The following is a 27,282-nucleotide window of genomic DNA, read 5'->3' as shown; positions in this document are numbered from 1 at the left end:
AGAATTAAATAATATAGGGTAAAGGGTAAAAAAGTATTATGAAATATTATACCAGGATATGATTGGAAAAAGAAATTAAGTAACAATGGGAACACACCAAATTGGTTGTTCCATAAAATGGAAGTTTTCATTGTTACATAACAACGAAATTTAACAATACAATACAATACAATACATTTTAAGTAACAATCAAAACAAACATTATAGGTATGGTAACGATACAATACAATACAATGAGTAACAATGATCCAAACATAATGTTAACCTATTACTGATTTTTTCTAACGCTAACCAAATATTATCTACATCCTTAACTATATTATTAAATTTGAATAACTAACTAGGTCTAGATCACAAATAGAACACTACGACATTTTATTTGGTTCAATAATATCAGTTGAATTAGTCTAATTTGTCATGTCTAATATACTGATCCTTATGGAGTCATCATAGTTCACAACAAACTCTCTCAATTAAAATAATTATAAGACGTGAAAAATCTTTTACAATTACTATAACGTATGATCTATACGTTAATCTTTAAACATCCATAACATGAAATTCGCGTTATACAACAACAACATATCTAATATAATCTTACGAGCGCGGAAAAATGGCATCAGCCAAGCATAAGCACATTGCGTAATAAAAGTGAATGTCTGGCCAAGCCGGATTTCTCAAGGCAAAAAAAATTAACAGCAAAAAGGAACCTTCTTAGAAGTACCCGCCATTGCTGACTCAGATTACTGTACCAGATAGGGTCCACACGCCTAATACACCCTTCATGTGATCAGACCAATCACAGTGGTCCACGTTTGAATTCTCGAAATAAAATAATATCAAGTCGGATAAAATAGGATGAAATAAAATAAACCAAAATTTAATTATGAAATATTTCATTATTCAGTGTACCAAAGATCAAAGGTCAAAATCAAAGCCAAAAAATTCATAAACTCAATATTTTCTCCGTCTCATTTTATGTCACATCTCCTTTTTGCTTTTACACTTTTTATTTATTAATGACTTGTTTTTAAATCATAAGTATCAATTATTTTTCTTTCAAGCTTAAATTCCATATTGTCCGATTTCTTATCCTAGTGTCTACAAACTGTATTGAGGTTGGCTAAATTCGAATGGACAAAAAGTTTAGGTTAAATATTTTCTAATGGAGTTCAAATCCAAAATTTATGATTTAAGAGTAAAGAACACCTAAGGTTAGGTGACCTAGCGGTCAATGAAATGGTCAAGTTCTTAGGTTCAAAATTCAGGAGAGACAAAAAACACTAGGCAATTCTTTCCATTCATCCTAACTTTGCTGAACAGAGTTACCTGATACTTGTTGCTGATATACAGTGATAATTATTTTATGAAATTAATCAAAATGCATGAAAGTTGATCCGAACACCACGATCATAAAGTCACCAAGTTAGATGAGTAAGCTAGGAGAGTGGTAGTAGTAGAAAGTGGTAACTGTGAGGGTGAACAATTAACTGACCTTGGTCACACTAACAAATCCCACTACAGACCCCTCTATAAAAAGTTCCCATTAGTGGTTAAGCAAAAATCAAACAAAATTACTTATAACTCAATTAGAAAGTGTAGAGAGAGAAAGTCATCAAGAAAGGTTAGATTTTTAGATTTCTTGCTTATTTTTACCAATAATTATGTTCTTGTTACTCAATTATGTAGCTTTCTCTTTTTGTTTTTTTTTACTTAAAAAGTTTCCATATTGATGGATAATGCTGTTTGTTTCTTCATTTGTCATTTTTTTTTGTGTTCAATTGTGATTTTGCTTGTCCAATTCTTCAAGGAATTCTGAATTTTCCATTTTGAATTGCTTTTGCCCTCTTGTTGATCATTGTTTTGTGGATTTGATCATGTCTGAATAATTTGTTCTTTTTCTAATGATTGTTGTTTTGATGGTTTTCCAATTATGTGTATATGATATCCAGTTTGAGATTTTGAAGGTTTTTTTCAAGTCAAGGCTTAGTCAATGGGCTAATGTTGGATGCTGTTTTAGTTATCATTTGAAGTTGATGAAACCATCGTATTGTTTCGTTGTAGTTTCTGTTCTGTTACTGTTACTATCTGTTGTTTTTGGTATTATTTTTTTCTTGTTTTCGCGGTGATCATGTCTGAATAGTTTGTAATTTGTTCTTTTTCTAATGATTGTTGTTTTTGTGGTTTTCCAATTATGTGTATATGATATCCAGTATGAGATTTTGAAGGTCTTTTTTCTAGTCAAGGCTTAGTCAATGGGCTAATGTTGGATGCAGTTTTAGTTATCATTTGAAGTTGATGAAACTATAGTATTGTTTCGTTGTAGTTTCTGTTCTGTTACTGTTACTATCTGTTGTTTTTGGTATTATATATTGTTTCTTGTTCTTTTTCTGGAATGGTTTGACTGTTTTTCCTTCTGCTGTTATTGTTATTATCTGTTATTTCTTGTACTTCCGTTACTTCTTTTTCTGGAATGCTTTGACTGTTTTTCCTTCTGCTGTTTTTGTTATTATGTGTTGTTTCTTGTACTTCCGTTACTTCTTTTTCTAGAATGCTTTGGACTGCTTTTCCTTGAGCCAAGGGTCTATCGGAAACAATCTCTCTACCTCTGAAGTAAGGGTAAAGTCTTCATACACCGCAACACTGAGTATGTTGTTGTTGTTAAAGTTGGTGAAAGCTACCTCTGAAAATAAACAGGCTGATTTCTTAATTGGTGAAGTTTACAGCCTAGATATCTATCCATTTAGAGTTATCATCATTAGTTTCTAATTTTGTTCAAACATTTTCCGATGAATCTGGTAAGTTAATTGAGTGGGCTGATTGAAATGACTTTGAGCTTTTGGTTCATTTCCTTTACATGGCACTTATGAACATGTTTGATGATCAAGAATTGATCAAACTTGTTCAGTTTTATGTCTTCAATGACACCTTAACTCTGCTCTTCTGTATTTACCGTTACACTTAAGTTTTACAGTAATCTATCTTTAGATTATGAAGCACATTTGATATATCCGTCTAGATTTATATTTTCTTTAAAATAAAAATTAGAGGGTAATTAAAAGTTATATCTGATAAATCTGTTGAATGATCTTTTGGATTTTTCTTCTTCTTTAATGATTGTTGTTATACAGAAAGTCGTTGCGGAATTTAAGTCCTGGTTATGTGGTAGCTGTCATTGTTTGTGCCTTTGTCTTATTTACTCTCTTTCTCTGATTTAACAGAGAAGTAGATCGGACCGCTAGCTTTTCCGGCTTTGATCTATTTCATCATCTGTCTACCATGCGTCCTCTGTCTCCGTCAGCTCCACCTCCAGGTTTGATGAGTTCCTATGGGACTGATGATGAAATCTTTTTGGTCCTCAACCAGATTAACCGTGGATCGCCCATCCCTGATGATGTGATTGAGGATAATCCCTATAAGTATGATCCTTCAAATTTGCCAGGTAAACATCAAGTTTAATTATTGGTTTACTGTCCATTCATCAATCAAATGATGTTCGTAGATTCTGTGTTAAAAAACTGCTGTCCTGTTTGCAGAAGAGTTTGTTTTATCGCCTATTCTGTGTTCAAATGGCTGTATCCAATTAGGAAATCTGAAACTTGATTTGCTTTTAAAGGAAGGAGTATAGGGATCTTAATTAACGCCTAATTTCATTTACTATTCCTTTGATAGAGCATGTTGAGAAAAGGATAAAATGTGTTGGATTGAAGTCGATTGTGAAGTACCAGATCGTGATCTTTAGTACTTCTAAGTGTGTTTGATAGAAAATGTGACTTTATGAACCTTTAAAAGACAACCTTCTATTTCAAGATGATAAATTAATAGAGCTTGTTGAGAAAAGGATAAAACGTGTTGGATTGAAGTCAATGGTGAAGTACTAGACCGGCGATCTTTAATACTTCTAAGTGTGTTTGATAGAAAATGTGACTTTATGAACCTTTAACAGAGAACCTTCTATTTCAAGATGATAACTTAATAATGTAAAGTTATAGAACAACAACCTTCGGAGGTGCTATTTAGTATAAGTTCTGGGCATTGAAACTGATCTAGCTAAGTAGTTGGTCATAGCAGAAGACAGGTCTTGTATCACTATTTCCCTCATGTTTCTTTCTGCAGAACGAATGTATCACACAAAACCACTTCGGACTTTAGATAGGAGGGCGTGGAGTTCGCTATTAGGGTAGAAAGTTAGTAGGCAGTGGAGTGTTGTCTTGATGCTCGAAGATTTAGGCTTGTTGATGTCTATTTTAGTACTAGTCGTATTCTTGTAGTTCTTGCCTTTGATATTTATCATCATGTGTTGTTTATTGTGTTTTGATTATCACATTATTTTGTTGTTGTTATTGTTTTTTTCTTGTAGGCTATGCACTGCTTTCCTTATTAATTGCTATGCTTGCTTCACTTTTTTCTTCTTCTTTTACTTGGATTTGTTGCACTTAAGCCGAGAGTCTTTCGGAAACAACCTCTCTACCTCCACGGGGTAGTGGTAAGGTCTGCGTACACTCTACTCTCCCCAAACCCCACTTGTAGGATTTCACTACGCATGTTGTTGTACTTCGGACACTTAACATTATTCTTTTTGGATATATTTATCATTTATTCTTTTCACCTGATATCATTCTTCTCCTTTTAGCAACAGGAGGAAAACGGTGGTGGTTAGATCAATATCATATGTTTTCCTTCTCTTGTTTTAGTTGTTGAGTACACATGTTTTCTGTCTCTCTTCTTTTACATTGTTGACAAAATGGTTCGTATTTTTTTTTGGTGATTGCATTTTATAATCAATTTACTTTGAGGCAGCTTTCATCTGTTTTCTTACTAACCATTCATGATACACATAGATGGAGCATGGTTCCTAGTAAGAAAAACTGAGCAAAAATCGACGGAATATGGACTCTGGAGAGTAAAAGATTCAGCCTGTGAAATATTTGCAAATTCTGACATCAGTGGGTGGAGAACCACTTTTGAATTCTTTCTAGTCCAAGCCTCTATCGAACAGAAAACTGTCTGTATAATGCATGAGTATAAAGTAACACCGAAAGGGAAGCATGATCTGACCAAGTCACAGGTAATCTTTACTACCATCTTTCCTATATTCCAATCTTTACGCAGGTGAACTAATGGTTTGGTTGGATATTTTGCAGGAGTCTACACTTTGTAGATTTTTTGGTTTGTGGAATGGTGCAGAGCAAGACGAAGTACGTCACCTATTGGGCTATTTTAGCTTGATCCCATCAGCTAACCCAGACACTAGCGGTAACGATGGGCAACGTTCAATTGCTGAACCCCAGGTTTGTGCTACTTCTTCTCCTTTCTCACTAGTACTTCCATCCTGCTAATATCCAACTAGCTTTAACATAGTTTTGTTGTTATATGGTTGTGTATGTCGGTGTAGATTGTCTTGTGGGGAATAACAAAGTCATTGGCCAAGTTTTCAATGAGCTTGAGTTCAACTCTATTTTCCTGTTTTTCATCTTTGTGGTTTAGAAATGTCTCGGATTTGTTTTGAATATTCAGGATATTGTACCTAGATGACTATTGTGCATTAGTTAATGATAAGAAAATCATTTTAATTGCACAATTTTGTGATCAAACGAGTTTGTAGTTCACATACTTGGGTCTTAATTTCAGATTCGCTCCATGTGGTTTACTAATGTGTTTGTATGCTGTCACCGAAACCATCTAATGACTGCGGAAGTTTTATCAGGTAAACAGACAGATAGAAGGGGCTGGGTCATCACTTGTTGACAAATCGATAGATCAGTTTGTTGATGATAAAGAAGCTGAGATAGATTGCATTATACGAGGGGACTACCTGGAATTGGATGATCTTATTGATGGAGCATCACATGATTCGTCTAGTTCGGAGAATACAAGTCGCCAGAGCTTCGCATCTGATGAATTTTTCAACTCTCGGGCACTTCTTGCGGAACTGGATGATGAGAAGAAGGAAGATTTGAGTGGAAAAGGTTCGACCAGCAATCATTCCATAATGATGTGTCAAATAGCAAATGATGTAGTTGTGCAGCCTGGACCTTTAGGTAAGTAAACGTCTTCGCCCTCAACTTCTATAGTATTCATAAAACACTCAATTGTGATGAACTTGTTCAACAATCTATCTTTTAGCCAATTATCATGAAGAACTAATTCGTTCGAATCATGAACACCAAATTGAAAGAGATTTGACATTTGGAAGAAACACATGAATGTTTAGAGTAAAACTTATTCTTTGATTCATCTGGACATTGGAATAATGAAAACTGTCTCGTATTCTTTTTACCGCGAGAGAGTGGGAACATAAAAGAAAGAATCACTACAGGGTATTGTACTTTACTATGCCAGCATATAGTTTTTGCTTGGGAAGTACACAACAAAACAGGATTGTGCTTGGCCTACTTGTAATAGTCTGTTGTGCTTGGCGTCGATTTTTTTCTTGTAATCACTGACTGAATGTGCCACTCTTCCTTCATTATTCTACTTGTATTGCGCGCATCCAATTCTACTATTTCTCTTAAACCTCTATATCGGCATTGCTTGGCAGGGTTTCTAATTAAAGGGAGTGACGCTAAAGCCAAAGAAACTCAACAAGCTCCGGATATTTACAAATCCAAATCTCAAGATCAGGCTGCTAAGAAGCTGAAGGCTGAGCGTACGGATGAAGGTCCATCACATGCTCGTAGAGCGACAACATCTTCCAGCAGCAGTAACAGCAGCTGTGATGAACCTGGACGTGCAGCTAGAAGGGAGGCAAAACGTTCGAAGAAGCTCATGAAGTTCCTGTGTTTTATGCCTTTCTAGTTTCTAGATCCTTGCTGTTACAACTTTCACTAGTAGTTGATAAACACATGCAAGCAGCCTAGAACAGTAGTTTAACCAAAAAAAAAAAAAAAAGAGTTTAACCCAAAAAAAAGAAAAAAGAGGAGAAGGTGGGTGTGTATTTGATATTTTTGCATTAGACCAAATTTTAAGCTTTATGATAAGTTTAAGATTTAGAATAGGAAAGTAATTCTCTTTAATACAGATGAAAAATTGGAACATTACTCATTTGTAATATTAAGAGACCAACATTAGAGTACTTTTTATAATTTTATAGCTCTTCAAATGATTTTCTTTTTCTCCTGATATCCCTCTTGGTGTCTGGTGGTGCATTGGAGCAGGACAAACTCTGGATTCGCACAAAAAAAAGAGTAAATGCTCCTTGACAAGGAGCGATTACATAGTCGGGATTCGAACCCGAGACTTCTAAATAGTTGCCCTTCACCCCAATTTTTGTTGGCTTCAAATGATTACTAGTTTATTGGTTGCTAATACCAAAAATATATTATGATAGGCAATTCAAGATTTTGAGTTGTAGTCCATTGATTAAAGAGCCCGTTTGGATTGACTTAAAAAAGTAACTTTTAAATCAAAAATAAAAAGCCAAATTGAAATGATTTTTAAGTCAAAAAATAAAAAGAAGGGGGGAGACTTACTTTTGATTTCTAACTTTTTTTAAGTCATTTTGACTTATTTTAAGTTATTTTTTACCTTGTCAAACACTTCGTAACTTATTTTAAGTCATTTTTGACTTATTTTAAGTTATTTTTTATATTTGTCAAACACTTCCAAAAGTAAAAAATTGACTTAAAGGTAGGTTTGACCGACTTTTAAGCCAATCCAAACGGGCTCTTAAAAAAATAGCTTTTAAGTCAAAAATAAAAAGTCAAACTGAAATGACTTTTAAGTCAAAAAAAAGAGTAGGGGGAGACCTACTTTTGGTTTTTGACTTATTTTAAGTCATTTTTTACCTTACCAAACACTTCGTAACTTATTTTAAGTCATTTTTGACTTATTTTAAATTATTTTTTATATTTGTCAAACACTCTTAGAAGTCAAAAACTGACTTAAAAGTAAGTTTGACCAACTTTCAAGCCAATCCAAACGGGCTCTAAGTGTTCTTGTCAAGGAATTGGAACTGGACAGGTTAAATGTGGGCCGGACCCAAACATCCAAGTTAAAGGGATGGACAAAGTTAGGCAAGGCCCACTAGAAACCTAGATTTTTAGCAATCCAATAACAACGTTAGGCAAGGCCCACTAGAAACCTAGATTTTTAGCAATCCAATAACGTGGTGGAAGTCATTAGTTCGAGTTTGCTCATTAAACTCAACATGAGTTTTTCTAGTTGGATTTGCTCCCATCATCATTCAATGATAGTGGATAAGAGGCTCCTGAGATTGACGTGCGGGGACATGATTGACTATATTTTTCTGAGTGAACTCCAAGCAATATGAAACATATGGATATAAGTTATGCCTTGGCATGAAAGACAATTTTGCCTACGAACAAGGAAACAATAAGTAATGCAAGATTGTTCGATTTTGGCCTAGGGGCTAGGATGAACACTGGGGGCATGCTTAATACATGACCTAATGAGCCGACTAATTCCTCTACGGCTCTCCCCGTTGCTTCCCCTTCTCTCTTTCATATTTTCACCTAACGTTAGTAAGTCTGTCTAACGAACCTGTATAAAAATATCAGTCATTAATACCTTCTTAATTATTTTTTGAACTAATTCAATATCAATTTAGAGCTGCTTATTTCTCCTGTCATGATAATCTTGTTTAAAATAAGTAAAACTAGAAACGACTAGACAAAGCAGGTCAATAAACTAATAGTTGCCCTTCATTATATATACTCATAATAATAAACAATAATTAACCAAAAAGAATCACATGATCTTGTGAGTGACATTTAATTAGTCATTATAAAATGGGAAAAAAATGAAAGGTTTGGGTTTACTAAAATAATGTTTATAAAATAAACTTTATCAACTTGTGATAATATTATCTATTGTTCATCTGCCCACTTGAGAAAATATTTCAAGTACGCTTATTATGTTTTAGTAGCAAGACGTAATAGGATAATCGAAATGATTGAAATTAATATGTGGACCATATTTCATTAGTTTTCAAGTGATTTTTTTTACCACTCATCAATATATATTAATAATTAATTAAGAAAAAATTGTATAAAATAGTATACTATTAATTCAAATTAAATGTTATAACCACAATTTCATTTAATTCTAATCCATAGCAAACACTTTGTCATTCGACTCTCTCTCCAGAAATCTCGCTCGCCACTCTCCCTGATCTCGCTTGTCACTCTCCCTCACCTCTCTCACTATATACAAACACAAATGTATAAATTGTGTTTGTATAAAGTGAGAGAAAACTGTATATACAAATACATACATATCTCTTCGTCCTATACACTTATAATTATACAATACAAATCTTCCTTTGCCCAGTTCTCTTTGGCCTTTCTCTCTTTCTCGCTTAAACAAACACAAATTATACAAAATACAATGTATAATTTATGTTTGTATAAAGTGATAGAGAGATTTGATATACAAATACAACTATTTTAACTCGATTCAATTGTATACAAATTCAAATTTTATGCAGATATACAAACACAAAGTACATATACATATACAAACTCAATTTTCATAGACACAGACGTCAGATTTATACAAATCAGATGCCTACGATTGTATACAAATCAAACTCCCTGCGATTTTTGTATAGATCTGATGCTCCATAGCATATAATTTGCTATGTAGCGCAAATAACAAAATTATAGTTATAGAGCGCTAATATAATTCTTATATTTTTTAAACCTAAAATTTACCCATTAATATATATATATATAGTTCAAGTCAGAGACATTAAGTTGGACTATATATTATTTATTTCCACTGATTTTGCTTTATGACTTTATGACTTTGTGTCAATCTTGGCTTTTTAATATTAAGGTATATATTTACGAGGAAAAAATAAAAAGAAGGAATAAAACCTTTTGTTTTCAACTTTAGTGATGATTACACATGTTATGAGGAGGATATTTAACGTTTTTTTTTTGTTTTAATCATCCTACGGCTACAAAAAAACGACAACTTAAATCTACGGTCAATCTATCTCCATAGTGGCGGGAAACTATGGATTAATTAATTAATGTAATTAATAATACAAAGAAAAGTTCATTATTGAAAAAGTTTTTGTTTGGATAATTAAGTAAGGTGAAAATAAAACATAACTGACTCAATAAGCTACTAAGGAGTCATACTTATTAACGATGATGATGTTGGATTCTAATAAATAGTGAGAAGAGATACAGAAGCTCTAATCTGTTTTACGATTCGGTATAAGTATTTTTTTCATCTTCTGTTATTTGAATGATTGTAAACTCTTCAGATGCACCTTAATGAAAACCTACTTCTTAAATTTTAGAATAATACAATCTTTTTGAATCAGTGCGGCTCTTCTGAAGCAATATTTTAATGGTTATATATCATTCAAGATTCATTTTTTTTAATCTTATACTCTTCTTCTTTTTGTATTTTAAAAAATTCTCATGTGATCAAAAGTTGTATGTATTCGTTGTTTAGCCTAAATTTGTAATATCTCTATATTGATGAGTAAGTCGTCACGTCATTCAAGGGTATATTCCATTACCTCAAAGACATTGAGAAAAATGATTTTCTCAACAACATATTCTCGATTTTTATCCTATTCAAAATTTAGGGAAAAAAAATCAACTTTTTTTATAACTTCCTTCAATTTATAAAAAAAAAGAAAAAGGTTCAAAATTCTAAAATGCCTTATTTTATTTTTTAAATTTCACACCCAATCAATTATACACGTAAAATGAAATGAAAATGTCCATAAGTTTTTGTTTTTATAGTACATATTATTAAATTACAAATTTAGCCAGGTGTACTTTTATTTAATTTATTTTTTGGGTAAATAAAAAATGGGATAAAGACAACACCGACGGCAGGTAGACCTCTTCTTACAGGTGGGGCCCTCACATGATTTCCCGGGCTTTCTTCTTCCGTTACTTCACACTTCTCATACGTTACTTCCTCTATTATTATTTTACTCTAAAAAACTACACATTTATAATTTGTACTATTCTTTTTATTTATAACTTTTAAAAGCAATTTTAACTACTAGCTTCTATTTTTCTATATTAAAAAAAAGAAGAGATAGAGTATTGAAAACCTCTTTAAATTTGATGTGAATTATTGATAATTTTAAAAATATTCATTTACTTGATTAAGTGAACTTAAATACATTATCGATCTTATAACATGAATGAAATATATCCCTAAAATCTTGTCAAACTTAGGGGTGTTTTCAATATTTCTTTCGATTTTTTTATTAAAAATTTCATGTTCCTACATGAGTTTAAGACCACTTGATATGTCATGCGGCAGATTGAGTGTGTATCTAAGTAGAGAAGCGTGTTTTGAAGATTGTCGATTGTTACGGAACTAATAATTTACGCTAAGTATAAAGGTGTTTTAAATATTTTTTTAAAATATTATAATATTCTAGTTATTTTAGAAGTCCAATAGTTTTAGCTTAGTGGCTTGATTTTTTCTATCGAAATCAGGAAAATGTAAATAATTATAAGTTAATTAATGTGTCATGAATAGTAAGCTAGAAGATATTTAACCCAATAATTAGATATATCTTTTGTATAATTTAAATTTTTGAATCTCAATAATTCTTGAGTCTCATCTAGATTAACTTTTCTTCTTTCATTAAATTCCAAAAATTACTCGAATCACATAAATATTTAAAGTAAACCAACATAATGCGATGATAACAACATACATAGTGAAATCTCGCCAGCGAAGTTTAAAAGAAGCTAGAATGTACGTAAACCTTATCACTAGAGACTATTTTCTAAAAGGCATAATACATAAATATGTCTTTTAACTTGGCCTCATTTCACATTTATATCCTCCAACTTTGAATGTGCACAAATAGACACTTAAACTTGTATAAAGTTGAACAAGAAGACATATGAGTTCTATGTGGCATAATACACACAGGACACCACGTAGGACGCAAATTGCCACGTAGGATGCCACGTAGGACGCATGTGTCTATTTGTTCAATTTTATACAAATTTGAGTGTCTACTTGTGCATACTCAAAGTTGAAGGACATAAATGTAAAATAAGGTAAAGTTAAAGGCATATTTTTGTATTATGCCTTTCTAAAAACACCCGGCTCAAGTGTGATAAACTCTGGTATAAAGAAGAACAATTTCCAATAAATTAATTTTATACAATATGGAGTAATATTGTTTTTAAAAAATAGTAATCACGTGGATTAGTGATTAAGAAAATGAAATAAACAAAGGAAAGGGGTAATTTTGTCATTTAGCATCATCACCACTTTATCCATTTTCCTCCACCAGTCAAAAAACGGTCGTCAGAGAAACTGAACAGACTTCACCCCACCCCCCTTTCACCCCTCACCCCCCACTCCCACCCCAGCACCCCACTAATCCGCTACCGGTAACCGGTAACCGGCTAATTGTATTATATCATGCCGCAAAAGCGCATGATTGACGGGCCCATAACGTATACGTGGCGACTTCTTATTGGTCCATTTCAAGTCTCCGGGATTCATAGCGTTACTGCATAAAGAAACTAAAAGCAGAAAAAAAACACACACCCAAAAAACTCATTCTCTCTCTAGAAAAATAATAATAACTAAACTGTGTTTCTTCATTCGATTAATTTCTCAATTTTCTCTTAATTTTTCTACTATTTTACCATAAAAAACCCAACTTTTTGAATTCTACAATGTGCGATCTTTCTATTTTGATCAGTTTTGTGGATTGAATTTTGGGTGTTTTGGTTTTTTTTGGGGAAAAAAATGCTGGAAGCTGTGGAGAGTTCAGTGCATGGAAATGGGTTTGCTCAGTTACAGAGCTGTGGGGATAGCAGTGAAGAGGAGTTATCTGTGCTTCCAAGGCATACTAAAGTTATTGTGACGGGAAATAATAGGACTAAGTCTGTATTAGTTGGACTTCAGGGAGTTGTTAAGAAGGCTGTTGGGCTTGGTGGTTGGCATTGGCTGGTAATGATTTTGTTTATTTTAGTTTAAAGTTTTGGGGTTTTTTAATTTATGTTTAGCTAAAATGGGTTGTTTTTGAAATATGAATTTTGAGTAAATTTTATACTGGGTTTTCAATGTGGTTGGTATTGGCTGGTAATGATTTTGTTTATTTTAGTTTAAAGTTTTGGGGTATTTTAATTTATGTTTAACTAAAATGGGTTGTTTTTGAAATCTGAATTCTGGGTTCTGAGTGAATTTTTATACTGGGTTTTCAATGTGGTGTGGTTCTTGGTGGTTGGCATTGGCTGGTGATTGTTCACTTTATTTTAGTTTAAAGTTGTGTTTTTTTATAAATTTATGCTTAGTTAAATTGGGTTGTTTGTGAAATCAGAAGAATTTTATACTGGGTTTTATGTGGTTCTTTTGGGGGTTTTGTCAAGCCATTCATTGAGTGAAAAGTTGAGTTTTGCTTCCTTATATGATGATTTTTCCATTTATTCTGGTTTGGGTTGTTTGCAGTTTGGTGAATTTGAGTTTCAGCTGACAAAGTTTCAATTTTTTCTTATTCTGCTGCTTTTTTATTGTGAACTATGGCCTTGCATCTGAGTCTTATTGTTTCTCTTTATTTGAAGCTCTTGGGTATTTACAAAACCAATTAATCAGGAACTGAATTTTACATTTGAGATTATGGCCTTCAAGAACAGGGTTCAATTCTGTTAATTCCTTTTCATTGATAGATCTAGTGTTTTAAGGAGTTCTATTGGGGTAGGGAATTAGGGGAATTGCTTTTTTTTTTGAGTTTCAGAGGCTATATGATGAATCTTTTTTTTCCCTTCAAATGTGTTGTAATCTCCAGATTAGAATAATTGAAGTAGCAGAATATAGTAATACTGAGGGATTTATGTTTTATTAGTATTAGCTGTGGATTATTTGTTTTATGAACTGATGAATTTTACTTCCCAGAGATTCTGTTTTACTTTTGGTCTCCATTGAATTTTGAGGGTTCAACAGATCTGTCAGTATTAGAACTAATATCCATAGCCATTTTAGTTTTTTTTTTTTTTTGTGTGTGTGTGTACAAGTATAAACAAGAGAGGATTTGGCTTCTTTTTGTAATTCACTGTCAACTAGAAGATTCTTCCAGATTAGACATATTTTTCTTGCTTAATTAATTAAACCTTGTGATAATTTTGTTGTTAATATGTTGTGTCAGAATTAAACAGAACCACATATCATGTTTTGTTGTTTAATACTTGTCTTTTCTGTTGTTTTTTATCTGGTAGAATCTCACATTTTAAACATTATCCTAATTTCGTTTTTGTGAAACCGTTCAACGTAAATTGCAGGTTCTTACGAACGGCATAGAGGTGAAACTGCAGAGGAATGCTTTAAGTGTGATTGAAGCTCCTACTGGTAATGAAGATGATGATGACCTTGAATTTGAAAATGTTCAGTGGAATGGTTCAGATATGGGTGAGTCACCTGATTTATGATATATTATATTCCCTATGTTTCTATTTGTTTATCTTGTTTTGACTCTGCACGAAGCTTAAGAAAGTAAAGAAAACTGTTTAATTTTGTTACCTTAAACTTCAAGATATGCAGAATGTACCAAAATGTCATTTAATCTTGTGGTCTAAAACGTGTCATGTGGAAAGCTAGAATTAAAGAATTTTCAGAAAAAGGTCGAAACATTCTTTTGTATGGAAGTTCAAAATATGATATGGTTCTCTTTATATTTTTTTATATCTTTTGATTCTTCTACTATAAGAGAATTTGCATAGTCGAATTCTTATAGTAGAGTTGTTACATAGGATTCTTTATGTACAGAAAACTTTTTGCTTTAATCACTGCTGCTATCTCTTTCTTCTTTGTTCTGATTATTGCCATTTGGCCCACTCTTATGTAAAGTAAATGTGATTTATTTCCTTTCTATTTCTTTAGCATCCGATGATACCCAAAAGTCTCATAGGTCAAGACATCGCGCTCTTAAACCGTACGGGTCATCTCACAAGGCCATGAGCCGCTCCCTTTCATGTGACTCACAGTCGAAAGGATCTATTCCTCCACATCGTGGGTCCATGGTATGAAAGTATCTGAAGTTGTTTTTTTTAATAGACATTACTTCAACTTTTAGTTGTTGACTCTTTTAAATTTCAATAATCATTTGAAAATTATATCATCTAACAGAAGGTTGACCTTGGCAAACTCGAGATGGCTGCACTGTGGAGATATTGGCGACACTTTAACCTTGTAAGTGGATTGCAGTAATTACCAGTGTGTTTTATCATCCTTTTAAGTATTAGTATGTGATATTAACTTCATTACCAACTTCTTTTCCGGCCATTTGAACAGAGGGAAGCTATACCTAACCCGTCGAAGGAACAACTAATTGATGTTGTTCAAAGGCACTTCACATCCCAGGTACTTTCTTAATTATCTGTATGTTGCTGTTGCTTTGTGTTTCTATTTGATCTATTTCAATGTGATGTTAATTGCGGTCAATATTCTCCTCTGCACTTCCATTAAAACATGAGTTTTAGGTATTTTTCTGTACTTCTGTTCATAGTTTTCCTTTCATGTTTTACTATGTTCTTACTAATTGATGTTGGCATGCTGTTCTTCCACGTTATAGTTCTTGATACATATAACGATGACACTTCATTAGTCCTGTTAATCATCATATCAGGCCTTCTTCCATGTATAATTGCGCTTATGTTATATCATGCTCCTTGTTTTCCAAATCATGCACACTACTGACTGCTATATTTGTCACTTTTTTTTCCGGGCTGAAGCAATTGGACGAGTTGCAGGTAATTGTGGGATTCGTGCAGGCAGCCAAGAGACTCAAGACGGTCTGCAAATGACTCGGGGCAACCCCTTTTTTAGCATGCTCCTAACTCTAACAAATAGTGGTACCTTTTGTGTCCACTCACTATTGCAGTAAAATGTGTAGTATATGTATACTCCCTCCTGTTTATCCTTTTATGTCTTTTGCTTAGTCCTAGCTAGTTATGTAGATAAATGAAATGCTGAACTAATTCTGGTTGGAATTGGATGTACTTCTTCACATGTATAGTCTAATGTGTGAAATGTTAAATCATCATTCAACCAACTCAATCTTGCTTTACACTTTGATACGCTAGGGGTATCAAAAACTCGTTCGAGTTTGGGTGGGTTATGACACTTTTTTTTAACTTAGCTCATTTTGACTCGTCAAATTTAGACCATCTAAAAGTTGAGTAGTAGCCAAAAACCTTGTCAAATCATGATAAAAATGTACTCTTTTGATTTTGAAGTAACAAATGTTGGTATTGAGTCACATCATATTTTATAGTCACATTAAATGACATGTATCTATATATTGGTGAGAAGCTAAATAATTTAGAGCAATAAAAGTAGTAGTATACCCATATCAACAGACACCAACATTTATAAGCTGTCCTAATTTATTTCTTCTTTACTTACTGTTGCTACTACTATTATTCCATACAGCGTCGTAAGGTTGGTCCATCTCGCATTTGGAATCCCGAAATTATGTTTGGACATGAATCGATTGATATTAAGGGTGGTAAAATCAAACCCAATTCAGTTTGATTCTCCATCTTGAATTAGTTATCATGTTTTTCTTTTCTTAAGTCAATTTTGAATAATTTTTTAATCTAAATTGAATTACATTAATTCAATATTATACATTTAAAATTTAGATATTTCAAAATTATACGATAAGTACTAAGAAGAATTAAAATAAGGGAGGCTAGTGTAAACATTGTAAAAGTAGGTTAGTGTTATGAAGTAGAACTTTGATTATATATGAAATCATTTAGGACTTTGGGTATGTTCGATTTTTAATTTTCTCCGATTGATCAAAAAAACATTCTCTTTGAAAAAATAAGCTCCTTAAAAATAATAGAAATGATTTCTCTAACGGAAGTAGAAAAAATAAGTTCCACTATTGACATTTCACATAGATTCCAGAACACACCCTTAACTGTAAACAAAGTCTCACGTTGAAATCATCTTGTTGATTACATGTAGAAATTCTAATACATGGGTAATACGCATTTATCCCTTAAAACTCAGATTGACGAAAATCACTAGCAAACTTCTCTCAAGCAGTATCAGCAGGCATCAACAGTTCAAATTTTCCGAGGTTATCGATACACTGATAAACAAACAAGTTCAGGCCTGTACTCGCAGACCGACACGAAAAAAAGAGTGAAAAAATATACAAGGTTCAACTAGTCAAAACTGGAACAAAGCCAAAACTGAAACTGCACAAATTGTAGTGGATTAAACATATAAGGCAAACAAAAATCTAATTTTCTCAGGATGACAACACGTACTAACTAGTTCTCGATCGAAATAGGTATCAGTATTCAGATTGCTGAGCAGTCTATGGTCTCTCTATCTTCTCCTCTTCCTCTGCTTCCTTCGACTATCAGCACTTTCCTCAGAACTGGATGAAGATGATTCTGACTCGGATCCTGAAGATTCAGAACCAGATGAACTCCCAGACTCATCTGATTCAGAAACAGGCTTCTGTTGTTGCATGATAAGCCTTGGCATGTTCTTGAGATACTCTCGCAGACTCTCGGTAATTCCACCCAAACCGATAGAAGTGAAAAAGTTGATGGCAAACCTTGTATTCTTGGGATTATCTTTTGGGAAAATAGACTCCAAGGATTCTTGCATAGTGGGGTCGTTAAGACGCTCATTCAACAAGCGGATACCTAGGTGCTCTGACATCTCCTGCATAAATGAAACATCGAGTGAATTTGAAGCTAACAGAATAATGCCATATTTCTGCTGATGAAGGAAGGAAAAGCATAAAACCCCAGAAAAGGGCCGGGGGGAATATGATGGGCTTCGACAAAATGCAACTTTTGACATGTGGTGATATATTTAGTAGTGATAATAAACTTCAAACAGGTGGATAAATAGAACATAGATACTCGGGTAACAACAAATTCTTTCAATATAGTAATAGGGTCTCAAAAAATTAGGCCACAAAGATCAAACGAGCTGTAACTTACAAAAAAGGACAAAAAGATAAAGCAGGGTGTACAAATAGAGATCAAATTAGATGTACCTGGAATAGAATCTTGATGAAAATACGAGAAGAGGAGGTCGTATCCTCCTCTGTCAGCCGTATATAAGCCAAACAATGCCAAGGCAGAGCGTCAGTGCCAAGCAAATGAGCAAAAAACTTGGCCACATTACGCAGTTTGTTAGTTTCAAGCCGGTGGATCATGGAGTACTGCTGCACAAAACATTTTTCAAAGTTTTCCTGATGAATTTTGTTGATCATGCAAAAACGCTGTCCCAGTAGTCCATAGTAGCGAAGATAAGTCCTTTCCTGACTGCAGCATTCCAATAACATAATGCACAACTCCATCTGCAAGGACCAACCAATATATATATCATTTTTCTTTTCTTGCTTTTCATAATGGGTTTTCCGCAGAACCAAGCAAAGAGTAGTTCATTAATACAAGTATAATCAACATGTCTCAGGACAAAAATGACGACAACACCACAACGATTTCACTTAATCTCCCAGAGAAATCAAGTCAGAATGACAGGCTACCAAAACATGTTACTAGTTGACAATAAAGAGGTAAATTAATATATAACAAAACATATAATTATCCTGAGGTTGACTCTATCCAGTGACCTAAAATATTATCAACCATCATCTAATATTCCCCTGAAATGAGTGTGAACCAATATAAGTTGACACCTTCTTACTTTTTTTTGGGCGGGGATGGAAAGGTAAGTACCAATCGTAGGATATGTGAAACTGTTGTGCAATATGAAATGGCAGTAAAGTGCTAGTTGTCACTAACACTAGTGGATAAGTACTGATTCAAAGGAAGAGCAAAGAGAAATGCCACCTTAATCCTTGTAGATAACACACATAACATGCAAGAAATGGAGTCGAATCAGGAAATTAACTGAAATTCATTGTTGAAAATTTGGTACAAGAACTAGAGTCAAAACACAGAAAAATACATTAACCTTAACTAATGTGTAGACATCCAATGCTCTCATCTTTTTTAAACTAATTCAGAAATTAACACTAAGTAGAAACCAAGGCAGTGCTAAAGAAAGTGAGAGACAGAATCCGACGGAAACTCAGCACCCTCCGGTACATCAAGCCAAAGCAACAACCTACTGGGAATACTCTCCTTGGGTATAAGTTGGTGAAAGGGAGTGCTTCGGATCCTATAAATAAAATCGCCAACTCCTTCAAATGCTTTTTCCTTCTCTATAACAGTCCAAGAACAAGCACAAATGTGCAATCTCCACAATCTCTCACATTTTTCTGTTCTGCTCGATGTTCCACATGCAAACTAGTATTAGTTGGCAATGTGTACTGCTTATATACACGAGTTTTTTTCCATTATTCATGATATTGTGTGCCTTACAAAAAAACTAATAATAGCTGCAACCTTGCAGTGAATAGCAGGTGACTTGTGTCCTCCCCATGATATTTATACATGAACCATGAGCTAATTACTTCCTTAAATTATCAATGCTAGAAATTGCATTATTGGCTACATGAATTTCCACCTCCATCAACCACAAGGCATGCCAATTACATGGTTCCGTACCTCCATTGCCACCTCTATTCCTCAACCATCAGTTTAATAGAACCCCAGAAAAATTGTTCTATGGGTGCATGATTGAATGGCAATGCCCCTATTGTTATCTACACCACATACGAGGAAAAATCAAATTCAACAAAAGCTCAAATATCGGGTATTTGTTCTCTTTATTTGTATCCAGACACTAATTTTTACTAGACCTTTATATAAGTCAATTACCTTCTTCTGTTTTAACTAAACCCTTTTCATGTAATGAAGACCAAATCAAAAGCAACATTACTATCCTTTCAAACTCCAAGCATATGAAAATCTACGTACAGATCAATCATGTGAGCATGCACACAGTTCCGTAAATGACATGGCCTTACAGGAGTAGAACAACACAAAGAGAGAAAGGTAATGATACCAACCTCCTGACCAGGCTCTAGTTTGATCTTCAACAACTTGTGTCCTGCTTCTTCAAAGTCAACACTAGACATAATCGTCAGGTAGATCGTTCTCCGAAGGTTGATTAAGTTTGTCTCTGTTTCATCCTTTATTTTCATTTGCTCCTCATCCTCTTCTTCATCAGACTCTTCATCTTCATCTTCATCCTCTGATTCTGCACCCGAATCTCCTTCTTCCTCAGATTCTTCACCAAGTATTGCCTTCTTTAATTCTTCATACTTCCTTTCGTTTTCTAAGAAATTAGGATCTGGCTTGAAAATATCTGAGCACATAGGACAAGCATAAATATCAAAATTCCATATAATTGTCATAAAAAAAATCCATATAATTGCTCAACAAACAAAATAGCCATCAAAAGAAACCCATTATAGAACTTCTATAACAAAATCCATCATAAGACGTACCTAAAGCAATTTCTGGATCTATTGTGTCCGAGAGAGAGACTTCATGGGTTAATTGATCTTCCTGCTCAACAAGGTCAAGCTCTGGTCGCACAGCTTGGTAACCCTGCAGAGGATGCATGTAAGCGATCTAACATTTTTTCTTTCTTTTATAAATAATAAAAGAAGGGATCAAATTTTTCTTCTTACTCAGAAAACAATTGAAGACCAAACTCACCTGAAACTTTGCTTTTCGCAATGCAAAGAGGCTTTCAATTAAGAACTGAACCCGTTTATCTATTTCTCCTTCATGAAGTATACCACGGAACCGCTCAAAGATTCCTATTTAAATGCAAAAAGGGTATTAGCATGACAAACACAGCAAAACCTTTTTACAAATAAACAAAAATGTAAGTTGTGAATATTATACAATGATCTTTCAACGTACACTCACCATGCAATCCTCGTGGACAGAGGTCCTGAAGCATTGAACCACACTCTGTAACAAAACCAACTGCAACTTCAACACTATCATCTGTAGGTTTCTCCAACAAAACGGTAAGTAGTTCGAGAGCAATAAGCTCGTGAACAATTTGCTGGTTTACAAGGTGAGCAATAAACTTGACAGCTGCTAACAGCTGAGGCTGCAACAGTGAAAGATTAAGGATAAGACACAATATGAAAAGATTCGGATTATGAAACGTGTATTGAAATAATTAGACTAACTGGCAATGTAACCCTCCACCCCTCCTTCCCCCCTCTCTTGTAGTCATACTCTCAAAGGAGGATTTTCAAGTATCTATGTGACATCCAAATAGACTGTATGCTAAACAGCAATAATTTACAACAACAATACAGTATGTTGCACAACTAAGAAGACAGAAGAACTGCAAGCATGGAAGCAAGAGATACGAACCTTATCATTACGTTTATAAGCTCTTTGCAGCTGCAGTATGATCCTTCTTAGCAACAGATCACCCACTTCTGGGAACTTGGTGTTAACCACTGCTACCAAAGCAGCAAATACATCAGTAAAACCGGGAGAAGCCATTTGGGACTTCATACAGGATCTACAGAACAGTCCCCTCCCACGGATCAAATTCTCTGCAAACAACTCTGGAATAATATTTTTGAGGTTCGCTGCATTAACTTTATTCACCAGCCCATTGATACTTTTCCTCAGAGCATCCCAAGTCATCCTCTGGTACTCAACACTGCTCTTGTCCTGAACATCCTTCATCATTCTAGCCAATTTGAATGGTGGAATGTAAACACCCCCACTCCTTCCCAACTTTGCCAAGTCAGTAGGCAAATTAGCATCTTGCTTTTGCACCTTGGAATCCACATTGGCTTTAAAAGCCCCATCCTCTTGTGCATTATCTTTCCTATTCTTCTCTTTTCCATGCTTATCATCTCCATCCCTTTGCCTTATATCCTTTCTATTATTGTCATCACCATCAACCATCTTTTCTCTCTCTACATCCTTCCTCCCTTTTTTATCCCCTTCTCTACCATCATTATACCGATCAACTCTATCCCTGTGTCCAAGCTCATTCTTCCTTCTCTTATGCACCTTTTCATCATCATCTTCCCGTTGCCTCCTCTCCTTCCTATCATTGCTCTCACCTTCATTCCTTCGACTCCTCTCCTTCTTATCATCCTTCAAGTCACCACCTTCACCCTCATGTCTTCGCCTCTTCTTTCTCCTATCATCCCTTTCATCGTCATCATCAACTTGGGTTTCCTCTTTTCTGCTCTCCCTCTTATCATTATCATTCACCTGTTCATTTTTTCTCCTTCTATCCCTCCTATCATTGTCGTCCTTATTCTCATCTTTTCGCCTCATATCCATCCTTTCACCACCATCTTCATTTTCATCTCGCCTCTTACGCCTCGAATCATCCTTTTCATCATCACTACTATCCCTATTTCCATGTTCAGCTCTTCGCCTTCTTGCTCTCCTATCATCCCTATCTTTATCCTCACCATCATCATCACTCTCACTGCGTTCAATTCTCCGCCTTCTTTCCTTCCTGTCCTCCCTTTCATCAACATCATCAACTTGCTTTTCCTCTTTTCTGCTCTCCCTCTTATCATCCCTTTCATCATCATTCTCCTTATTCCCATCTTTTCCCCTCCTCTCCATCCTTTCACCACCATCTCCATGTTCATCTCGCCTCGAATCATCCTTTTTATCATCACTGCCATCCCTATTTCCACGTTCAGTTCTTCTTCTCGCCCTCCTACCCTCACCATCATCATCGCTCTCACGGCGTTCAGTTCTCCGCCTTCTCTCCCTCCTATCCTCCCTATCACCATAAGTTTTTCTATCCTCGTACTTTTTCCGCTCTACTTTCCCGCTATCCTCATCCTCTGATTTGTCCCTTCTCCTACGGTGCCCATTCTCACTCAAATCCCTCTCCATAATCTTAAACTTCGCTTACAATTACAGATTCAATAAACACAGCACATATAATGTCTAAAATACAGTATCTTAAAAAACTACTACTATGTGTTCTTCAATAACAGTAAATCTAGGGTTTGTTGACCTAAATACCTGCGATTTAGTACAAAGCAAAACCCCGAATCTGATGAAGTTGAAGAACACAACTTTTGAGATTTACTGGACTGGAGCTCAAAATCAAGCAGCTGAAAATACAATGAAAATTTGGGTAAAACACCTAATTTTCATAAGCAAATCCGAAAATATTCAAATTTCTTTCTTCTTTTTTCCTTAAAATAATATATTTTAAATAATATTTTCCACTAATATTCCGAAATCATAAATATATTCTTGTAAATAGTACAATTTATATCTCATAGAAAACACCTAATTTTCATAAGCAAATCCGAAAATATTCAAATTTCTTTTCTTTTTTTAAAAAATATAATTTAAATCATACTTTCCACTGTTATTCTATGTGAAATCATAAATACAGTCTTGTAAATACTGCAATTTATCTCCTAGAAAATATATATGGAAAAAAAATTCAAGCATTCACTTAATATGAAATAGTGGGAGTACAACCAAAGAGAGCGCACTAGTATAATTATTATTCCCTTCATTTCAAATTAATTGAATTTTTGAAACATTTTTCATTTTTCAAATTAACTTAATTGTTCAATTTTCAAGACTACTTTTAGAAAGTTCTTCCAATTTTACCCTTCATTAGTTAGTATTGGAATTAGTTATTAATTAATGTTTAGTTCTTTTAATCATAAATTTGATAATAATTAATAAGGGTAAAAATGAAAAAATTATGCCTAATTTATGTCTTAATTTTCTTTTCTTAAAGGGTGTGAAATACCTCAACAATTCAATTAATATGAAATGGATGGAGTATAACTTTTGGGCTCTCAAATACACGAAATACTACACTTTTGATTCGAGGATATATTGAAAAGCAACTTTCACATATGCAAACATAAAAATCATATTTGTATGTTATAGCTATAGTTTGCATAATTGCGCTCCATAACAAAATCTATGTTTGCTATGGAGTTTTTGATTTGTATAATTTGCTAGATACATCCAATTTTATACAAATTATTCAATTTTGTATAAATTCATTTATACATTGTAATTTGTATAATAAGATCTGTATTTGTATAATTATAAGTGTATAGGACGAAAAATATATATATTTGTATATACACTTTTCTCTCACTTTATACAAATACAAACGCATTTTTATACATTTGTATACCGAATGGGTAATTGTATACAGAACCAGATGGCAATAAAATGGGATGTTTGCTGCGAATTACAAATAAAATAAACTATGGCTATAGCATTTAATTTAAATTAATAGTTTGTTATTTTATATAATTTTCCTTATATTGAGAATAGTCTGTCTATATTAAGAACAATCTAGACATTGTTCTCTCCAAATTATAATGTTGTACATGAAATATCGCATTCTTTCAACACTTTTTTTGTGTGTGTGACAAGGAGAGTATTATAAATACCAAGTAAGAGAGTTCATTACGCTTATTTTGGATACGTGCTTTGTGCCTGTACTTTATATTGCGAGTAAATTTATAAAAATCGTTATAAAATTTGTATGAAAAAAAAGAGTAACTTTCACATATAACAAACATAAAAATACATATTTGTATGTTATAGCTATAGTTTGTATAATTGCGCTCTATAACAAACTTTATGTTTGCTATGACTATTAATCTGTATATTTCGGTATACATATACATAAAAAATTGTATTTGGGTCTATTTGTATATTTTGGTATACAAATGGGTCTTGTATTTGTATATTTCGGTATACAAATGGGATGGCAAAAAACATGAAAATGTTTGTTGCGAATTACAAATAAAAGAAACTATGGCTATAACATTTAATTTGAATTAATAGTTTGTTATTTCATACAATTTTCCCTATAAATGAAGTTTACACTATACACGATTTGGGCCCGGTATTTGTTCAACTTATTCAATTGTTGGACTCCCTGATTTTGAAGCCCATACAGCTCATTTGAATGGGCTTCACATCTTTGTTAAACTTTGGGCCCAAGCCCTTCATTGGATATTCTTGATATTTTACGTCACAAAGCAAACTAAGCCATATATTTATTTGTAATAGCGACTCTTTAAAACATTCAATATGCGTATCTCTAAAATGAATAATTCATGTAATCGAAAGTCTCGACATGAATCCAAATTGGTTCTCAATAGCTAAGATGATTTGGATCGAGATAGGTTAACTAATGGTTCATAATCCAATCTGTTTAACTAGATTTTAATTTCTTTGTTAGTTTAATGTATATTTGTTATACTAACTCTTTCTTTTGTCTTATTCTATATGACTATGTATAATATATAAATAAATAAAAAATTTAAAATAATATTTCGATAAGTTTTTTCATGCATGGGTCAATGGGTTACATATTCCATCCAAATCATCCGATCCTTTAGAATATATCGATTAAATTAAGTTAATCAATGGACAGATTATTAATCCGCTCAAACTTAGGGCGAGTTAGGTGGGGTGGTCATATATTCATTGGCTTATTAAACCAAACAACACATTTGGGTGAAATACGTATCATTACTTTACGTCCCGTCTCCTCCAAGAACAAGTTGTGCAAGAAACAAGAAGAAGAAAACAAGATGTACGATGCTAGTGGGTTATACTTTCTCCGTTTCAAAATAAGTATAAAAAAATATCGCAGAATAAGTATCATTTTAGGAATTCAATACTAAAATTAGCATATCTTTTTCAACTAATTAGACCTTTATACCTTCTTAACAATGTTCAATTTTTAAGAGACGTTTATTAAATAAAAACAGTTTAGTAAATTGCATATTGTGTATTTTTATTTTTTAATGAACGTGATTTTACTACGATAACATTTATTTCTAGACGGAGAGAGTAATATATTTGCTTGAAGAAACTAAGATCGATTAGGCATAGTGGCCTCCATAATAAGTGGTTCTAAAGGATTGCCAACAAATGTGGGATATCTAGCAGCTGAATCTTTGACCAAAATTGGCTGACGAAATATAAAGTATATTCTATATAATTATGAATTTTGCTACTGAGTTCCAATAAAATGGGGAACACAGTAACATTATTTTTCAAAAAGGTGACGACGTGATTGAGAATATATTAGATCAAGTAATACTAGATGATAGTGTTATTTACCAATTACGTAATCGATCAAATCAAATAAATATATTTGTATATAGGTTATTAAAAAGATCTACTCTTTTCACGAAAGATTGAGAGAAATTAGCCATAGGCAAAATAATAACTGACATAAAAATAATTAATAGAGTAGGAGCTTCTCCTGACTTATTCAAAAATTAGATTTATTGCTCCCCCTCATGTTATTATTGGCAACAACTCATATACGCAATCAAAACATTGCTAATATATAATTATTCTCCTTCTATCGAAATATGTAAATAGTATCATAGTCACGCTACTTCAATTAAATAGAAAAACTAAATTCAAATGATGAAAATCGAATACTCTTCTTCGAATTATTCAAATTATAATTAAGTGACTATATATATGTGATAATAGTAATATATTTTACATGTTGTTGCTACGAAATTTTCTTTTAAATGTTAGGTAAGTATACCATTGATCAAGAACCAGTTTGGTACTTCTTGTTATATCGATGATGAAATAGCACGTTTATTCTTTTAACATATTATTTTTCGAGTTGATTGCCATATGATTATTCAATTAGAATTTGCTATTTCAGAAAAACACCTTTTTTTTGTTGAAATTTTTTGAAATTAAGAGGAACGTGACTTTCTAAGGTAATATATTCATCAGTTGCGTGACTATATGAAAAATCAAACTCGTTATTTTTCTACTTCTATCTAAAAATAGATGAATTATTGGTAATTTATTTCCAAGAAAACTGGAAAAGTTACTAATTTTCTTTGTGCACTTTATGACCACTCTTTTGTTTCATTATAATTCATCATTAGTCACTACAACTTTTAAGCTTTAATTTCCTAATTATTTGTTCAAAATATAGCAATTATAGAGCAACTTTTTTTCAAAGATAATTCAGAAAAATGGATCTATAATAGTATATCAAGAGAATCTTTGACTGCATCTAGGACCTATATATGCTAACTTACTGGATTTAAGAGGAAAAAAAGAAAGATATAACAACAATTATTCGTTGTAATTCCACAAATAAAGTCTGATCATGATAGAATCATAACATTTTAATAAGTCATGTTATTCATATTAATTATTTAAACAATTATTAAGTTTGCATATTATATTTTTCGATAACATTTTTAATTCCAAAGTAATATCATGTAACACCTTTTGTAAGCCTACGTACATGTGTGAAGCATTATAAACTATTTGTCAAACAAATATAAATTAACCCATTAACCTTCAAGGGAAGAAGAAGAAGAAGAAGAATAATTTGCCCAAGTTCAATCAGGGGCGGCTCTAT

At 33.2% G+C, this 27,282-nt stretch overlaps 3 protein-coding genes across 4 annotated transcripts; 2 read left to right on the top strand and 1 right to left on the bottom strand.

Annotated features, from left to right (window-relative positions):
* Positions 1–1,538: 1,538 nt before the first annotated feature.
* LOC102588141 (uncharacterized) lies at positions 1,539–7,085 on the top strand. Of its 2 annotated transcripts, none has more exons than XM_015305354.1 (6): positions 1,539–1,624; positions 3,222–3,442; positions 4,842–5,068; positions 5,193–5,291; positions 5,708–6,041; positions 6,542–7,085. In XM_015305354.1, exons 2-6 carry the CDS (start codon positions 3,280–3,282, stop codon positions 6,796–6,798), a joined length of 1,080 nt encoding a protein of 359 aa, XP_015160840.1. In that variant the 5' UTR covers positions 1,539–1,624; positions 3,222–3,279; the 3' UTR covers positions 6,799–7,085. The 2 variants fall into 2 exon arrangements, with proteins under 2 accessions (XP_015160840.1, XP_006367296.1); XM_006367234.2 differs by having other exon boundaries at positions 1,540–1,624; positions 5,145–5,291.
* A 5,422-nt stretch (positions 7,086–12,507) lies between these two features.
* LOC102587819 (uncharacterized) lies at positions 12,508–16,018 on the top strand. Its single transcript, XM_006367233.2, has 6 exons — positions 12,508–12,924; positions 14,250–14,376; positions 14,848–14,987; positions 15,094–15,156; positions 15,259–15,327; positions 15,699–16,018. The coding sequence occupies exons 1-6, from the start codon at positions 12,721–12,723 to the stop codon at positions 15,768–15,770; spliced, it is 675 nt and encodes a 224-aa protein (XP_006367295.1). The 5' UTR covers positions 12,508–12,720; the 3' UTR covers positions 15,771–16,018.
* Positions 16,019–16,958: 940 nt separating this feature from the next.
* LOC102587492 (pre-mRNA-splicing factor CWC22 homolog) lies at positions 16,959–23,052 on the bottom strand. The gene is made up of 7 exons (XM_006367232.2): positions 21,255–23,052; positions 20,793–20,982; positions 20,577–20,680; positions 20,363–20,465; positions 19,922–20,220; positions 17,996–18,301; positions 16,959–17,655 (listed from the first exon to the last, which is right to left on the bottom strand). The coding sequence occupies exons 1-7, from the start codon at positions 22,761–22,763 to the stop codon at positions 17,311–17,313; spliced, it is 2,856 nt and encodes a 951-aa protein (XP_006367294.1). The 5' UTR covers positions 22,764–23,052; the 3' UTR covers positions 16,959–17,310.
* Between the last annotated feature and the right edge of the window lie 4,230 nt (positions 23,053–27,282).

This window comes from Solanum tuberosum, unplaced genomic scaffold (assembly GCF_000226075.1).
Source record: "Solanum tuberosum cultivar DM 1-3 516 R44 unplaced genomic scaffold, SolTub_3.0 scf00754, whole genome shotgun sequence".
NCBI lineage: Eukaryota > Viridiplantae > Streptophyta > Magnoliopsida > Solanales > Solanaceae > Solanum > Solanum tuberosum.
The sequence above is the reverse complement of the archived record's forward strand: the minus strand, read 5'-3'. Positions and strand labels throughout refer to the sequence as shown.

Excerpts from the sequence above, each read along its gene's own strand:
- LOC102588141 (XM_006367234.2), top strand. The coding sequence starts at position 3,280 with ATGCGTCCTCTGTCTCCGTCAGCTCCACCTCCAGGTTTGATGAGTTCC. Across the intron at positions 3,443-4,841 it reads TGATCCTTCAAATTTGCCAG|ATGGAGCATGGTTCCTAGTA; the intron begins GTAAACATCAAG and ends TGATACACATAG. Across the intron at positions 5,292-5,707 it reads GTTCAATTGCTGAACCCCAG|GTAAACAGACAGATAGAAGG; the intron begins GTTTGTGCTACT and ends AAGTTTTATCAG.
- LOC102587819 (XM_006367233.2), top strand. The coding sequence starts at position 12,721 with ATGCTGGAAGCTGTGGAGAGTTCAGTGCATGGAAATGGGTTTGCTCAG. Across the intron at positions 14,377-14,847 it reads GTGGAATGGTTCAGATATGG|CATCCGATGATACCCAAAAG; the intron begins GTGAGTCACCTG and ends CTATTTCTTTAG. Across the intron at positions 14,988-15,093 it reads CTCCACATCGTGGGTCCATG|AAGGTTGACCTTGGCAAACT; the intron begins GTATGAAAGTAT and ends ATCATCTAACAG.
- LOC102587492 (XM_006367232.2), bottom strand. The coding sequence starts at position 22,763 with ATGGAGAGGGATTTGAGTGAGAATGGGCACCGTAGGAGAAGGGACAAA. Across the intron at positions 20,681-20,792 it reads CTGTCCACGAGGATTGCATG|GAATCTTTGAGCGGTTCCGT; the intron begins GTGAGTGTACGT and ends GCATTTAAATAG. Across the intron at positions 17,656-17,995 it reads TCATCAAGATTCTATTCCAG|GAGATGTCAGAGCACCTAGG; the intron begins GTACATCTAATT and ends TCATTTATGCAG.